General features: G+C 40.9%; 1 protein-coding gene across 4 annotated transcripts; it reads left to right on the top strand.

The window, feature by feature from the left end:
- Nucleotides 1–134: 134 nt before the first annotated feature.
- On the top strand, nt 135–16438 carry LOC307024747 (uncharacterized protein). Of its 4 annotated transcripts, none has more exons than XM_079659126.1 (31): nt 135–258; nt 2207–2409; nt 2486–3113; nt 3242–3345; nt 3489–3554; nt 3984–4211; nt 4398–4531; nt 4640–4734; nt 4846–4900; nt 5006–5140; nt 5285–5512; nt 6114–6177; nt 6263–6452; nt 6543–6652; nt 6779–7157; nt 7310–7444; nt 7958–7994; nt 8099–8212; nt 8306–10862; nt 10994–11142; nt 11227–11486; nt 12048–12111; nt 12191–12344; nt 12446–12563; nt 12652–12685; nt 12778–12882; nt 12969–13248; nt 14500–14713; nt 14795–15072; nt 15198–15411; nt 15493–16438. In XM_079659126.1, the coding sequence occupies exons 2-31, from the start codon at nt 2213–2215 to the stop codon at nt 15604–15606; spliced, it is 7440 nt and encodes a 2479-aa protein (XP_079515252.1). In that variant the 5' UTR covers nt 135–258; nt 2207–2212; the 3' UTR covers nt 15607–16438. The 4 variants fall into 4 exon arrangements, with proteins under 4 accessions (XP_079515252.1, XP_079515251.1, XP_079515250.1 ...); XM_079659125.1 differs by having other exon boundaries at nt 2486–3131; nt 11230–11486; XM_079659124.1 differs by having other exon boundaries at nt 2486–3131.
- Nucleotides 16439–16736: the final 298 nt, after the last annotated feature.

The following is a 16736-nucleotide window of genomic DNA, read 5'->3' as shown; positions in this document are numbered from 1 at the left end:
TTTCAAAGCCTTCAAAGAGTTTCATAACATTGCTGCTCAGAGTCTTTAAGAAAATCCTTGCAAAACAACCTCACTCTCTTGCCTCAGCCAGTCGTTTTGCAGCGAGCTGACTACATTTCCCACAACCCCCTTCCCTCACGAAAGTATTACGTCATGAAAAACATGGCGGATTAGTTTGTGCATGGGGTCCGCTACCAGGTAGCTATCTTCGATAAATGTAAGCCTATTTCTCCCAGCAAATGAGATATTTTTGAACGGGTAAGTTATTTCAAGGTGATTTAATTATTTTTGACGTAACTCAATATAAATGTAACTGCCTCAGCTTTAAAATATGAAGAATACAACGGTCCAAGTGAGGAGGACCCGCTTACTAAAAGTGTTGTCAAGCGAGTTTTAGTCCAGCTTTGTGCACTTTTCGCATTGTTTTCGCATTATTGTCTCGTTGTAATACTTATTGACTGAGTTTAGGTTGTGTTAACGTATTCAAACTGCTGGGGCGTATTTCCTTGTGATTATCTTTACAAACTGTCAACGTCACTAGTCCTGCCGCTGATAGAATAGCTGAGGCTTGCAGAAAGCTGCATGTATTCTCGCTATTGCTCCTGCTAACATAAGGTAACAGTACTTTGTCACACTATGTAGTCATGCTTAAATAAATGCAAGCTAATCCTCATCAAAACAATAGTCCGTAGTCATAATTTCTTAGAATAATACAAATGGCCCCTGGGAAAGAAAGTGTATATTGCATGCATAAGTCCGTATTTCAATAGTATATCTGAGGATTTATTTTCTTTTTACATTTTTTTTTTAAAATTTAAAACAACGGACAGTGTACATTAATCAACATATTACAAACATGTAAAAGTACTCAAATTAGCCAAAAGGCTAGTTTTCATCGATAGTCCCTTTGCCAGATGGTGATAGACATCCTAAAAGCAATAATAAAAATACCACAACATTGTTATACCATTGTACATATTTACAATAGATGACATCACTGAATACAGATAAGAGCAAGTCATGATAATAAATAAATAAATAAAAAATGTACAATACACACTCATACACACACCTACACCCACATATCAGTGCTGACACTGTTGGTTTTCAATGAGCCACTTAATAGTGTGCTACCACAAAGTGTGTTTTATTATGTAGTGTAAATCCCGTGAAAGTTAAATGTAATCTTTCAGAAAAGTTGTTATTAAAACAAATTACTATTACTTCTTACATGCGTTTGAGCTGACCCAGAAATCAGCGCAGGTTCTGGTCCAGGCTCTCGTCATCTCACGCCTAGACTACTGCAACTCCCTCCTGGCTGGTCTACCTGTATGTGCCATCCGACCTCTGCAGCTCATCCAGAATGCAGCGGCTCGTCTGGTCTTCAACCTTCCTAAATTCTCCCACACCACACCACTCCTCCGCTCCCTTCACTGGCTTCCAGTAACTGCTAGAATCCACTTCAAGACACTGGTACTTGCGTACCATGCTGCGAATGGATCTGGCCCTTCTTACATCCAGGACATGGTTAAACCGTACACCCCAGCACGTGCACTCCGCTCTGCATCGGCCAAACAGCTCGCTGCACCCTCACTGCGAGGGGGACCCAAGTTCCCCTCAGCAAAAACTCGTGGGTTTGCTATCGTGGCTCCAAAATGGTGGAATGAGCTCCCCATTGAAATCAGGACAGCACATAGCTTACACATCTTCCGGCGCAGATTGAAAACTCATCTCTTTCGACTCCACTTCGAGCGATAGAATTACTAACAAAGCACTTATATACTAATAAAGGGCTGGCTTATCTAAAGCCAGTTGAGTAGCACTGGAAATGTTTGGCTCTATGAAACCTGATGTACTTATATGATTCTGTTTTCTTCAAGGTTGTATCTTCCTGGTCGAATGCAATTATTGTAAGTCGCTTTGGATAAAAGCGTCAGCTAAATGTAATGTAATGAAAGATATGGCAGCAGTGGTAAATTGAATAGGTTAAAACATGGAGAAATTTTTGCAAAAATTATTGGTATTGATTTAGTGATCTGAATGTGGTCAAATGAGCAGTTATACTTGTGCTGATAAGATATTAGGGGACGTGTCTTATAAGAACTGAGCACATGATAAGGCTAAATGTTTTCCACTCCTTATTTGCACTTTTAAGGGTTTTGTTGCCGGAATACCAATGCAGCTTTGACTTCCTGTGTGTTTTCAGGTCAAAATGTTCCGTCGGTCAAGATTTAGTATCCGGCCCAATGTTGGTGCTACAGGAAAAACAGCATCAACAGCTCAGGAATCCCCTTCAGCCAATCAGGAGACCAGTGAGACCCCTAAGGACGTTGGTGAGAGCTCCACTGCTTCTGCTGTTACAGATAACAAGCCTGCTGTGAACCCATCAGGAACACCTACAGTCCCAGGGTGAGTGATAAGAATGACATTGCTCGCCTAATGTTTTTGTCATCTACAAACAATAACTATTGTTGTTTCTTTATAGGGATGGTATTGACCAACATGTGGAAGGTACCAGCTCCTCAGCAGCCCTCCAGAGAAGGAAGCGGTTTTCCTTCAAGCCTAAAGTGGCCCCAGGCCGCCCCTCCATTGCTGCTCGGAAAACAAGAACCCCTGTCAAGGCAGCCTCTGAAACCCCTGTTTCAGACCATTACAAGCCAAATACGTCCAGCCAAACTGGGACTGCATCAGCCCCTCAGAGACTGCAGTCCCCAAGGCGACGGAGACCTTCAGAAGAGAGCAAGCAGCAAATAATTCAACCCAAACCAACCACCATCCTTTCAGAGCCTTCAGTTGTACCTACAACTGAGGACTCTACAGAAAATAAATCGTTGCTGGCGAACACTGGCAAAGAATTTGAAAACATTTCAGCCAGTCAAGGAAATGAAGCTTCTTTCAGTCTCCCGGATAAAGTGCCTCTCTCTCTACCAGACAAAGAAGCTATTGCAATATCAGAGAAAGCCAGGACTCTAATGTCATCTAAGAGTAGGCTGTCACTGTCAACACCAGCGTTCTCCCTGAGTCGCCTCCTGAATGACCCTTCAGACTTACAGAGGCTTGCAAAGGCCCAAAAACTCAGAGACCTGCTCAGAGAGGAGATGCACAAAGAAAAGGTAAACTCAGATTATTCAGTAAGTATCGTTCTCCTCATTTTCTTCACTTTCTTAGTGTTGGTTACATACTTATTACTATTGTACAGTTCGACTTGTATGTTGATTTGGTGTATTATCTGATGTTGCAGAAAACCAAGAGATCTAAGAAAAGGGAAAAGGAATTTGATTTAGATCCTGCCAAAATGACCATGAGGGACCTCATCCGTTATCTACCACAGTCTAACCCCATGACGTAAGTGTCTTCTCTGCTTTACTCAACCTTGTGTAACATGTAATCCATGCATCCTCTCTATTGATTATCCTTTATCTTTCTTCACATGAAGGCTGTTTTCTGGTTCCTTGTCCTGTGTGACCATCGTTTTGCAATTTTTCCAGATCCAGTTTGGAAGAGTCAGTTGTCGAGAATGAGACTGTGGTCCCACCTTCTCCAGGAGGACAAAAGTAAGTTAAACCCATCATCTTTATCAAATGTATTTCCTTTTTTTCTAATGATGTTGGACATGTGATGATACACATACACCTACATACAGTGTTACCTTCATTCTTAACATCCTTATTTTGATCAACACAATGACAAAAATATATGCTTCTTCTGTCCTGTTTTCTTGAAAATCATTTAAATACATCATGGTCTTTACAAAAGTGGAAATTGAGAATATATTTTAAACTCAAATGAGTTTAATTAGTGTAAGAGCCATTAAATGCGAAAGTGTGTTTTTATTTTATTAGAAACCCAATGATACATGCACATTGTATAATTCTGATATGTTTTATATCAAACTAAAACACTCGATGTGTGGACATTTTTAGACCGTAGTTTGCATTCCATACATTTTCCCTGTGTCTGATGTTTGCGATGTATCCCTGCAGTGTCCCAGAGAAAGTGCAGGAACCCGAGTTCGTCCCAAAAATGCCAAGCCAGTGTGAGGAGGAAGCAGAGGCAGAGGCAGAGGCAGAGGCAGAGGCAGAGGCAGAGGCAGTGGCAGTGGCAGTGGCAGATGAGGAGGAAGAGGAGGAGGAGGAGGAGGATGATGATGCTGTGATGGTTCCTCAGGTCAAAGTTGCAGAGGACGGCACACTGATCATTGATGAAGAGAGGTTGGTAGACTTCTACAGGACATATCATTATCTATCTACTGCATTCTCTCAGTTATTGTAGACTCAACAGTTTCATTACTTTGAGAGGAACTGTCCAACATTATCAACAAATGCATCCATATAGAGATAATGCAGATGCAGGAATCTATTGTGGTCTTAATCATAACCTCTCAACTTGTGTCTCAGCTTGACCGTGGAAGTCCAGCGAGCCAAAGGGCCAAATCCAGCAAATGAGCGAGACCCCATCTTTGAGCGTGGCTCCACTACAACTTACTCAAGCTTCAGGAAAGGGACCTACTGCAAACCCTGGTCCAGCGAAGGTAGGAAGATATGGATAATAGAAAAAGAAACAAGAATGGTAATTCTTTTTTTAAAGCACACATTTATTCAATGCCTTGATGTCATGATTGTTTGCTGTTTTCCAACAGAGACAGACATGTTCTTTCTGGCAATTAGTATGGTGGGAACAGACTTTTCCATGATTTGCCAACTGTTTCCTCTGAGAGCACGATCAGAGATAAAGGTTAGTGATAATAACAGCTATTATAAAACATCATGTATAGAAGCAAAGCACTGCTCATTACTCTTTTATAAAATGTTGTTTGTGTTAATTGCATTGATTTTAAACTTTCAGAACAAATTTAAAAAAGAAGAGCGAGAGAATTCCTGGAGGATTGACAAAGCTTTCAGTAAGTATTCAGTAAACAATACTAATATCATATTGAATTACTATCGTTCTCAATGTGCAATACCTGCATTTATTTCAATGTCATATTTACTGCCACATTTTGCAGGAGAAAGGCGCAAACTGGACATTGAGTATTTTTCTAAGCTGTTAGAAAAGATACTGGAAGTTCAGAAAAACAGGAAGAAACTGAAGGCAATGGTTGAGAAGAAACCTCCAAAGGAGAGCAAGAAAAGAGAAAAGGGTCATTATACTTGTTTTCTATTTTCAATAGGGGTTTGGTGTTATATCCTCATAACGTTTTTTGTACAAGACATCATCTGGGCTTCATTTTTCACTTTTGGTCCTTTGTGTGTCTCAATTTAACAATCATCTGTTTCCTCTACAGGCCGAAAGAAAGCTGGGAAGAAGCTGAGTGTTGTGGAGGGGGAAAATGAGGAAGAGCAGAAGGAAAATCCTGATTTGGAGAAAGAGGGAGAGAAGGAGAATGAGGACCTCTGTAATGAGGCGGGAACCACTGCTGTTGAGTCGAAGAAAAAACGCAAAATAAAGAATACCTCAACTGAGGAACCAAAGGACAAGAAAAACAAAACGGATAAAAAGAGCAATGAACAAGGTACATGTCATTATTTTATAAAAATGGTATTGATGAAACTTGTGGATATATATTGTTCAGGGTTCTTACGGTCATTAAAAACCTGGAAAAGTCATGTAAATTCAAAATGCTAATTCCAGGCCCTGGAAAAGTTATGGAAAACAATATTTTTCCCAAAGTTTTGGAAAATTCATGGAAATGTAACTAAAGTTGCATCAAATATCATTTATATTTTATTTAATCGTCGAAATAGTAATCCTATAATGATAATAAATACTGTATAGTAATGAAACGTAAAATGGCATTTAACTGTTGAGGTATTTTGCTGGTGAGAGATTGTAGTTGCTTTAGCATGTAGAAGCTAGTAAGCCTATTTGATTTGTTTTAGATAGGCACAACATGTTTCATATGCAGACCTTATTTTCCTGTTCCATGTTAAAATAAACCATTTTCAGTGGTACCGCTGAGAAAGAGTAATTTCTTTGGTCATGGAAAAGTAGGCAAAGGTCATGAAGAAGTCATGGAAAATCATTGGTGAAAAAGTGTATGAACCCTGATTGTTGTATCGGCACAGAAATTGAAATGTTTCTTCGGATTTCTTCTTTTTCTTTCATATGCTCAGATGAGGCCTTTATACCTGGAGACATAGAGGCAGCACTTTCTGAGGACTGTCCAAAATCAGACATGTAATACAACTTAAAATATTGTTTCAAATAGAGTATTCTGCATCTTCAGTTGGCATTAAAGTCCATGTTCTGCCCCAATATTCAGGTCTGAAAAGACTGAGGGAGCCAAGGATGGCACGATCAAGCCAGCCAAACTTTCACGAGGTAGAGCACCAAAACCACTGCTGCCGTTGGGCCGAAAGAGGGGTAAAAAGCCCCCACCTCCCTCCACGACCAACGATGATGCATCAGATAAAGGAGAGGAGAGTGTGATTGATGGAGCATCCACAGAGCAGGTTGTTACATTTTCCTTTTCACCTGAGAGTCATCAGATATTTCTTCATACTGTGACTTTGGCTCACTGAAAGTTATGCTAACCTTTTTAGGTAAAAAAAGTTGCATCACCTTCAAGGCAAGACCAAAATAGTAAGTCAGCCAATAATGGTCATTCATCTGAAGAGGAGGAAGCAACCGTTCAACCTCCAAAACCTACCAGGTACAATATCTCTGCTGTATTTTCAGATTTCTTACATGGTATGCAGAAACAACACTATTTCCAAAGAAAATACTAGGATATAATAAAAACATAAGCAGCTCATCAGTGTGTAATTGCATTTGATAGGTATGGAAGAGTGCCTAAACCCACCAAGCCCTTGAATTACTCTGCCAAGGAGGCTGCATCTGAAACCAGTCCTGCCTCGCCAGATGCGTCCATTGCTTCTGCTGCCAGGCCTAAACCCAAATCCACAGCCAAGAGGGGAAGATCATCAAAGCAGCAATCATCCCAAGAGTCCAAAAAGCCTAAATTAGTCACCCTCAGGGCTTCTCAGTCGGAATACAGTGATGAGGAGGATGAAAAGCAGCGAGAGGAAGAAGAGTTGGAGGAGGAGCAGCACGCTGCATGCAGTCCAAGTAGGGACAGCTCTGCCCCCGTATTTGTGCCTGCCATTCTGCGCTCCCCACATCCTGTCATTTCAGAAGTGGAAGAGACAATGGAGGAAGTATGAAAAACGGTTTACTATCATGTCTTGCACAGAAGCACACCATTAATTTTGTTTCATACATAACTAGCATCTTTGTGTTTTTCTTTATGCATGGTTTTTCATTCCATAATTCAAACCCTCCAATCTGACTCCCCCCATCCCACATATAGCTTGATATCTTGGCCACTATGCCTGATGTGTTGGGCATCTCCCAAAATGCACTCTGCCCTGATGACTCTTGCGAGTGGGCACAAAAAGAAACAGGCACAGCTGAACCCTGCGAACATCAGCTGGACCTGCTCGTTGTAAGTGTCTTATAACTCAAATGTAATGCCAGTAAAATTAAATCATTATCCTGAGATGCACTTATAATTCTAAAATCTAATCTTAAAAACACGTCATTTGAATCAATCAGCATAATTTGATTAGTTATTAAGGGTCAACATTGATTAAATGCAACGTCATTATATTTGAAAATCTCCTTTTTTTTGTTTTATTGTATTTATGTTACATACATACAACACAACTTGGATGCCTGGATCAGACACTTATGTTGGCATCAAAGTTAGTTTTGGTAAATGTTTCAATGAAAAAGCAAGACATTCAAGTTTCAACTATGTTGCAAAAGCTGGATCACCTCAACGAAATATTTTGGTGTCCGGATGTAATCAATTGACAGAGATGATGTAGACTGACAAAGAAGTGTAACTGGGGCTACTATAATACATGTTTTTATATACATCACATCCTTTCACAACTAGTCTGGCTTATTTGGAATGCTTTTGATGTGACTGACAACTCTTTTGTCTCCCTTGCAGGATGTTATTGACTTCCTTTCTATAGACCATGCAGAAGGTAGGTTGAACAGGTATTCTGAGTAGTTCCCAGTGGCAAACATTAATATTTTATATTAAGAAGTCAAAGTCTCATACATGTGTTGGTGCCCTATTTTGTTTAAGTATCTGAGGACGAGAGCTACAATGAGGCTGCTCAAACCCTGTTGACAATTGGGAACCTGGCTCACCTCTCACAGTCAGCACAGAATCAAATAGCCATAGAAGATCAATTAACAGGTAAGAGACAAAGCAGACATGAGGTTCTTTATATTGCATTCTATTAAGATTAAATCAAAATAATTTAAAATGTGCCACAATGTTTAATTACAGGGACAACATCAGACAGTTTGAATGAAACCAGAGAACAGCTAGAAGAAGAGGTTGCAACAAAGATTGATGCAGTAAAGGAAAACCGTGCCACTCCTGTTATGTATGCAACTTCTGTTAATGAAGTCACAGAAACGTCCGAAACTGTTACCACAGTGGAGCTACAAAACATTATTGACAATAATGACATCCCCATTCTTGAATCCAGTGATCAGAGGACAGGTTCTGATATGGATCCTATCTCTCAATTGACCTCAAAGACAGATTCTCCACCGACCAGGAGAGCACGATTATCCGAGGTGAAACCAAAACCTAACCTAGGCCAAGCTTCAAGGACTGCTCAGTCAAAATCACAACCGGCAACATCAACAGTAAGGGCAGCTGAAGAAAGCCCATCGGATGCTCCTGACCTTTCTCAAGCCCCTTGTCCTAGTCCTGCTTTGGATATGAAACCGTCAGTAGATTTAGCCTCTACTCCTATTCTCACAGAAGAACTCTCAGGTGTATCGGGTGCAAAAACATCACAGCGACGTGCCTCAGAAAACAAGGACATCTCTGAAGCCCAGTTTGAAATCAGAAGGGAACCAGACAGGAGAGACACAAGGCCAACATATGGGTCAACAGATGAAGATATGATGTCTCATGTTGGGACATCTGAGATGAGTTGTAATAATCCACTGACATCTGACACAGTTGTCGCTGAAATGCAGATTGGACAAGGATCAAACAGCAACTATCCTGCTTCATGTGTTAAACCTTTAGAAGAGTTACCTGCCAGAGAGAAAGAAGAGAGTGAAGTCAAATCTGCAACTCAAACAAGGAAAAGTCGATTCCAAAAAGTCAAACCCAATCCCAACCTAACACAGACATCAAGGTCCATACATTCTAAAGCTCAAACCTCAAAAGACACCATAGAGAAAGACTCAGACTCAACTCCAGTTACCAAATTCCATGAAAAAATAATAGCAGAGCCAACTTTCACCACCTCAACTGAAAAACAAAGTCAAAGTGATGTTCCTCATGTTCCAGAGTTGACAGATGAAGTTCTGATGTCAGATGTGAAATCTGAGAGTAGATGTAATAATCCACTGAAATCTAACGCAGCAGCCACAGACTTGCAGCTTGGACAAGGTTCCATCAAAGGCTCTGTCCAAGAGAGCAAAGACCATCCTGCTACATGTGTGACACCTGTTGAAAAGTTACCCGTCTGTGAGAAAGAAGGGAGTGAAGTCAAATCTACAAGTCAGGCAAGGAAAAGTCGATTCCAGAAAATCAAACCCAATCTCAACCTAGCACAGACATCAAGGACTGTACGTTCTAAAGGCCAAACTTCAAAAGACAACGTAGAGAAAGACTCAGACTTGACTCCAAATACCAGATTCCTTGAAAAAACAATAGCAGAGGTTGAAGCGGAGCCAACTTGCACCGCCTCTCCTTCTGAAAAACCAAGTCACAGTCCTGGCCCTTCTTCAGATTGTAGACCATCATTGGATTTCGGGATAACTCTTAAACCTACAGAGGAACTGTCTACAACTGAGGAGAAAGAGACAGACCTTGAAGTTGTATCAGGCTCAACAACAACACAACAGAGTGCCTCAGAAACCCAGAACCTCTCTGAGGCCCAGTTTGAACCCAGTAGGGGACAGGAAACCAGAGACACAAAGCCTGCATCTGAGTCAACTGAAGAATTTGCTTCATCTGTTACACCAGTAATAGAGTTACCTGTCAGTCAGAAAGAAGCGAGTGAAGTCAAATCTTCTTGTAAGACTATTAGAATATGTTTACATCAAGTCAAACCCAGATGCAACTTATCACAGATGTCGAGAACTGCGCAGTCAAAGCCTCAAGTCACTAAAGACCCATTCCTACCCATGCCTCAGGCAGAGACATGCTCCAGCCCAACTTCAAGACCTAATTTACCTGACAAGACAACAGCAGAGGTAGAGGCACAGCCATCTTGCAGTACCATCCCTTCTGAACAACCTAGCCATAGCACTGCGTCAGTATCAGTACAATCATTGGAATTAGACTCCACTCCTAAAACCATAGAACAAAACAAAAATGTTGCATGTGAGATAGAATCAAGCTCAGAGGGCTCTGAACAAAGTGTTTCACAAAGAAGGCAACGCTTTCCAAAGGTCAAACCCAAACCCAATTTGGGATCATCTCTTAGAACTACACGCTCAAAACTGCAGTCAAATGATATTTGTAAACCAGCAAAGCAGTGTCATATGAAAACCTCTTTAACCACAGAACAACAGCCTTCTGATAATAATGACGCAGGACCTGGTTTGCAAAGTGAGTGCAAACAGGACATGTTCTTTAAAGCTACAAAGACAATTACACAACCAACGGATGGCCCAACAACAGTTTCCGATGTCCAGTCTTCAGGAGATGGTTCAACAGAGTCCCAAATTGTCTCCATGCAATCTACTAATACACACTCCACACCAGATCCAGAAGAAAGCACTCAGGAGCCACCTACAGAAAATGACCCCGAGGCACCAAGTCAAGATGCAGTTCAACAATCTTCTGAAACCAATGAAACAAGTGTCAAAAGGTAAGAAATGAATCATATCCCGGAATATTCAACTACTGTTGTCATGTTGCATTTACACGCTTTTGTTTTACATTAAATATTAAGGAATGATTTGTTATTCTCGGAAAATAAAAGTTGTTTTCCAATTACAGCCCTGATGATAAACAGCCAGAGCCAACAGACTCTCCCTCTGGAAAAGCTCCCCCGACTCGTAGAGGCCGACTTATTAGACCCAAACCCACCCTGGGACGCAGCAGACGGCCTCCACAACATGTCAAGAATACACAACAAGCAGAAGCAGGTTTGACCTCATTTAGCTTTTCAAACTACTGCAATCTATCACCCTATAGTTTATTTGTTTAACACCTGTGGTGGTTCTTTTCAGCAGATGTTGGTATTCTCTCAGAAGGTGGGGATGATTCAGTTTGCCCCAAACTTGTGGCTGAAGTCCTACCTGACATCCTGAAACCATTAGAGGGCGCCATTGATCAAAGTAGTAACACAATTCCCTCTCCAAAATATGCTGATATTTCACTGGGAAGCTCAACAAAAGTAATTGAACAACTGAGTCAACATGAACCCCTTGTAGAGGTTTCTGGATTGTCTACTGGTTGCACGACACTAGTACCTGACTCAGGTACTCAGGTGAGATAATGATATGCATGAAAAGTTGTATCTTGAGCACTATGATTGCAGTATATTTTTGCGTTGAAATTCCTTATTGATAGTTGACCGTGCTTATGACATGGAGCAATATTATTTTTGTTACAATGTGTCTCTGAACCCAGTTTATATTTTATTGCAGTGAATCCCAATAATAGTCGCTTGTACCTCAGGTGGTACTTCTGCATTTGGTAAATTATGTATAAAAAGATTGTAGAATAGATCAAATTATTTGAAAAAACAATATTGTTTATTATACTAAAAAAATATTCTGTATTTTCTTTAAAGAACCAAAAGAAAATTATTTTATCAGCTGTAACAACTGATCACTAGATGTTGCATTTGAAAATGCAATACAAATAGTAGCTATAAAGCAGTTACCTAAAAGTTAATGGTTAAATAGTCCAGCCACTAGATCGCTGTACAACAACAATACAACTATTACACAAAATCATATGGCATACCTTTGAATATCATCTTGGTCAAGTACCTCTGATTAAAAGATGAATCCTTGATTGGTTCTCTCTGCTTTCACATTTCCAGGATGCATCAACATCAAGTGCAGGAGGGACCCAAGGTCATCCCAGCTTCACAATATTTCCAGACAGTACGTTGGTTGATATTGTAATGTTTATTACTTACAGTACATGCATCATGGTGGTGGCTAACACTTCTCTCACTCTCAGTGATGTTGCCTCAGGATCCTGCTGATCCAGATGAACCGTTCTTCATCCTCTCTCTGACCGAGATCCCAGTCAGCTCATCTGGGGAGGGGGTGGACAGTGTGCCTGAGCCCCTCCCTTCTCTTCCTGTAACAGATGCTCCAATAGAGCAACAGAGGTTAGTGCCTGCTGTTTTATCAGATGGTCATTTCTCTCATGCAGGCGTAGATGTGACTCTGTTTGATGTGTGATTCTACAACTGTCCTCCCTCCTCATCAGTGTTCCTGGAGAGAGTTTGGCAACAGCAGAAGAGCAGCCTCCACCTAATGTCACTGTGCCTGTGCCCATGGAGGACAGTAATGAGACAGGCGTCATACATGTGAAAGACCCAGATGATGTAAGTGAAGTTGCAAGGAACCACTTGTAGCCAAAATGTGATGAAATGTCTGTATGTGTCACACTTTTTATTTTCTCACACACACCAGGGTTCAATTGAGGGGAATCAAGTGGACCCACATGGTAGGGTGATTGCCTTATTCTGTTATTTATTTTAACGAATGACAAATGTATTTCTGATAGTAAATGTGGATTATTTGTGTTTATGGGAACAGAGAGAACTACAGTTCATCCATCTACAGTGCAAGAGACTGGACAGAATAAAGATGAGACTGAAATTCCTCCGACAAAGGAAAGACAAACAGGCACTAGAAGAAGAGGTATGAGTTACTTTAATACTTACTTATAACATACACTATCCTCATATTGGGCACATGTTGTTTCATCGTGTACCCCATTCTCTTAGAAACGGCCAAACCGCAGGTGAAGCCCAAAACGACAAAGAGGAAACAAACCAGCAAGACTGCCGCTGCTAAGAAAGCTGAGTCCCTCCCCATCCAAACAGACACCACGGAGCAGTTAGAGCTTCCTGGGCCTTCTGTGCAGCCAGAGGCTTCTGACGACACTGAGCCACAGAGAGGAAGGGCTGATCATGTAGAAGTGGAAAAGGAGACTCCGACAGATGTTGTGGACCCTGAGGGCACCGGCTCAGGAGCAAAAACTACACGGACTAGTAGTCGGAATAGGTGAGGAAAAGCGGTTTTAAGAAAAATCCTTGGTTGAGATCTGGATAAATCCTCCAGTTTTCGTGTTGGTACAGTGGGGCAAAAAAGTATTTAGTCAGCCACCAATTGTACAAGTTCTCCCACTTAAAAAGGTGATCTTCAATGCCCTTGCTGATGGAAGGAGGCTGTCTCTCAAAATCTCACGATACATGGCCCCATTCATTCTTTCCTTTACATGGATCAGTCGTCCTGGTCCCTTTGCAGAAAAACAGCCCCAAAGCCTGATGTTTCCACCCCCATGTTTCACAGTAGGGATGGTGTTCTTTGGATGCAACTCAGCATTCTTTCTCCTCCAAACACGTCTAGTTGAGTTTTGACCAAAAAGTTATATTTTGGTTTCATCTGACCATAGGACATTCTCCCAATCCTCTTCTGGATCATCTAAATGCTCTCTAGCAAACTTCAGACGGGCCTGGACATGTACTGGCTTAAGCAGGGGGACACGTCTGGCACTGCAGGATTTGAGTCCCTGGCGGCGTAGTGTGTTACTGATGGTAGCCTTTGTTACTTTGGTCCCAGCTCTCTGCAGGTCAGTGACTAGGTCCCTCCGTGTGGTTCTGGGATTTTTGCTCACCGTTCTTGTGATCATTTTGACCCCACGGGGTGAGATCTTGCGTGGAGCCCCAGATCGAGGGAGATTATCAGTGGTCTTGTATGTCTTCCATTTTCTAATAATTGCTCCCACAGTTGATTTCTTCACACCAAGCTGCTTACCTATTGCAGATTCAGTCTTCCCAGCCTGGTGCAGGTCTACAATTTTGTTTCTGGTGTCCTTTGACAGCTCTTTGGTCTTGGCCGTAGTGGAGTTTGGAGTGTGACTGTTTGAGGTTGTGGACAGGTGTCTTTTATACTGATAACGAGTTCAAACAGGTGCCATTAATACAGTTAACAAGTGGAGGACAGAGGAGGCTCTTAAAGAAGAAGTTACAGGTCTGTGAGAGCCAGAAATCTTGTTTGTTTGTAGGTGACCAAATACTTATTTACCACCATAATTTGCAAATAAATTCTTTAAAAATCAGACAATGTGATTTTCTGGATTTTTTTCTCATTTTGTCTCTCACAGTTTAGGTATACCTAGGATGAAAATTACAGGCCTCTCTCATCTTTTTAAGTGGGAGAACTTGCACAATTGGTGGCTGACTTTTTTGACCCACTGTATATATCAATTGTACTTGAATGCGACTTAATTTATCTTCTCCATTTAACTTGCAGAAAAGCAAAGGATTCTGACCCTGGCAAAGCAGCTTCTAAGAGCGCTAAGGTGAAAACTCCTCTTGCAAAAGGAAAAAAATCGACCCTGGCAGCTGTAGCCTCAACACCATGTGAAGTCACCCCAAAACCCGGTCCGAACCCAGGGCAACATGCTTCAGAGGACAGCCGACCACGCTCAGAGCAAAGTCCTAGCACTTCCCTTTGTCCAGCTGAGGTAAGGATGACAGAGGTGGATAGGGAGCCATCTTGATTCAGTTCATTTTTTTAACCCACCGATTTATCGTTTTTCTTTCAGGGTTCAACTTCTCAGCCAAGTGAATATATGGAGAGCAGCTCTCTAGAGGAGGAGCCCACCAGTGTTTCTCAGTACTTCCTAAGTGACATTTTTACAGATGCTGAGTCCCTCCCCATCCAAACAGACACCACGGAGCAGTTAGAGCCTTCTGACGACACTGAGCCACAGAGAGGAAGGGCTGATCATGTAGAAGTGGAAAAGGAGACTCTGACAAATGTTGTGGACCCTGAGGGCACCGGCTCAGGAGCAAAAACTACACGGACTAGTAGTCGGAATAGGTGAGGAAAAACGGTTATAAGAAAAATCCTGGGTTGAGATCTGGATAAATCCTCCAGTTTTCATGTTGGTATATATCAATTGTACTTGGATGCGACTTAATTTATTTTCTCCATTTAACTTGCAGAAAAGCAAAGGATTCTGACCCTGGCAAAGCAGCTTCTAAGAGCGCTAAGGTGAAAACTCCTCTTGCAAAAGGAAAAAAATCGACCCCGGCAGCTGTAGCCTCAACACCATGTGAAGTCACCCCAAAACCCGTTCTGAACCCGGGGCAACATGCTTCAGAGCACAGCCGACCACGCTCAGAGCAAAGTCCTAGCACTTCCCTTTGTCCAGCTGAGGTAAGGATGACAGAGGTGGATAGGGAGCCATCTTGATTCAGTTCATTTTTTTAACTCACCAATATATCGTTTTTCTTTCAGGGTTCAACTTCTCAGCCAAGTGAATATATGGAAAGCAGTTCTCTAGAGGAGGAGCCCACCAGTGTTTCTCAGTACTTCCTAAGTGACATTTTTACAGATGCTGAAGAGGGGTGACAGCTGTGAAGAGTCTGGGAAAGAGGAGGAACCCGCGGGTGGTTTGCTCTTTTTACATTTCTGTTGTGTTAAGTTATAGATTAATTTATAACTAAGTTGTTTTTGTTGCTTTTGCTCTCAGTTGTAATTAAATTAAGATATATTTGCTATACTTACACAAGCACTTTGAATATCTACAGTTGTTCCAATTGACTGAAAATTATTTTAAAAAAGCCAGTATCAAATAATTAATATTAAATTGTACAAATTAATAACTCAAAAGCTGGTAAATCACTTGTTTCATTTAATGAGGATTTTTACAATAATCCACTATGTTTCACGCCTCAGATACCTTTTTTTAGTTACCTGGGAAAATGTAAATATTGCACACTGGCTTTTTTGATTGTTCTTTTGCATATCTGTTCCATGAAAAAACCCGGATTACTTGACATCATGTACAGTTATACGTTTAAAAAGTATTACCTTTTTATAATGCCTCATCTGTGTATTCAGTTTTGTGCAAATGTTAATTCATGTTTTTGTATTTGACAAAAAACAATGTCTTAAAATGTGCTTTTCCATTTCGAAAACTGAATTTCCTTTCCTACAAACACACCCCATGTAAGGTTAAGGTAGTCAACTTGTATTTAAAATAAGCTCTCATTGAGACATTTTGTTGTACTGTACATAATGTTGTTCAGTTCAATGTTAAAGAGGTCCTTGTACAGATTCAAAGCATTCTTTTTATGTTTGATACTTGAAACAAAGGCACATCATGTGTTATTGTTATGTTTTATAAGTTCATTAAAATAACACATGTAAGGTAAGGTCTGAATAAAATGTATTCTTCCAACACCGCTTCATTTAGTCTTTCATCTAAGATGCTGGTTTGCTAAAAAATGTAATGTTGATTGAACTCATTTGAGATTTTCTTACAGATTCATACAAGCTCTAGAAACTAAAAGTACTGTTTGTTTATGTAAATGGCACATTTGTAAGATATTGTTAATGTGCAGTGGGTATGGTATACTATTATGATTGTAAATGAAGCTAGTCATTGTTGCATGTGATACAGCTGACTTAAAGAAACCTAAGGATTGATACTAATCCCTCATGCTGCAACCTCTTGTAGTGGCTTAAGACTGTTGATC

Source organism: Notothenia rossii, assembly GCF_949606895.1.
Source record: "Notothenia rossii genome assembly, chromosome: 11".
NCBI classification, from domain to species: domain Eukaryota; kingdom Metazoa; phylum Chordata; class Actinopteri; order Perciformes; family Nototheniidae; genus Notothenia; species Notothenia rossii.
Note: the sequence above shows the minus strand (reverse complement) of the source record. Positions and strands in the feature narration are given on the sequence as shown.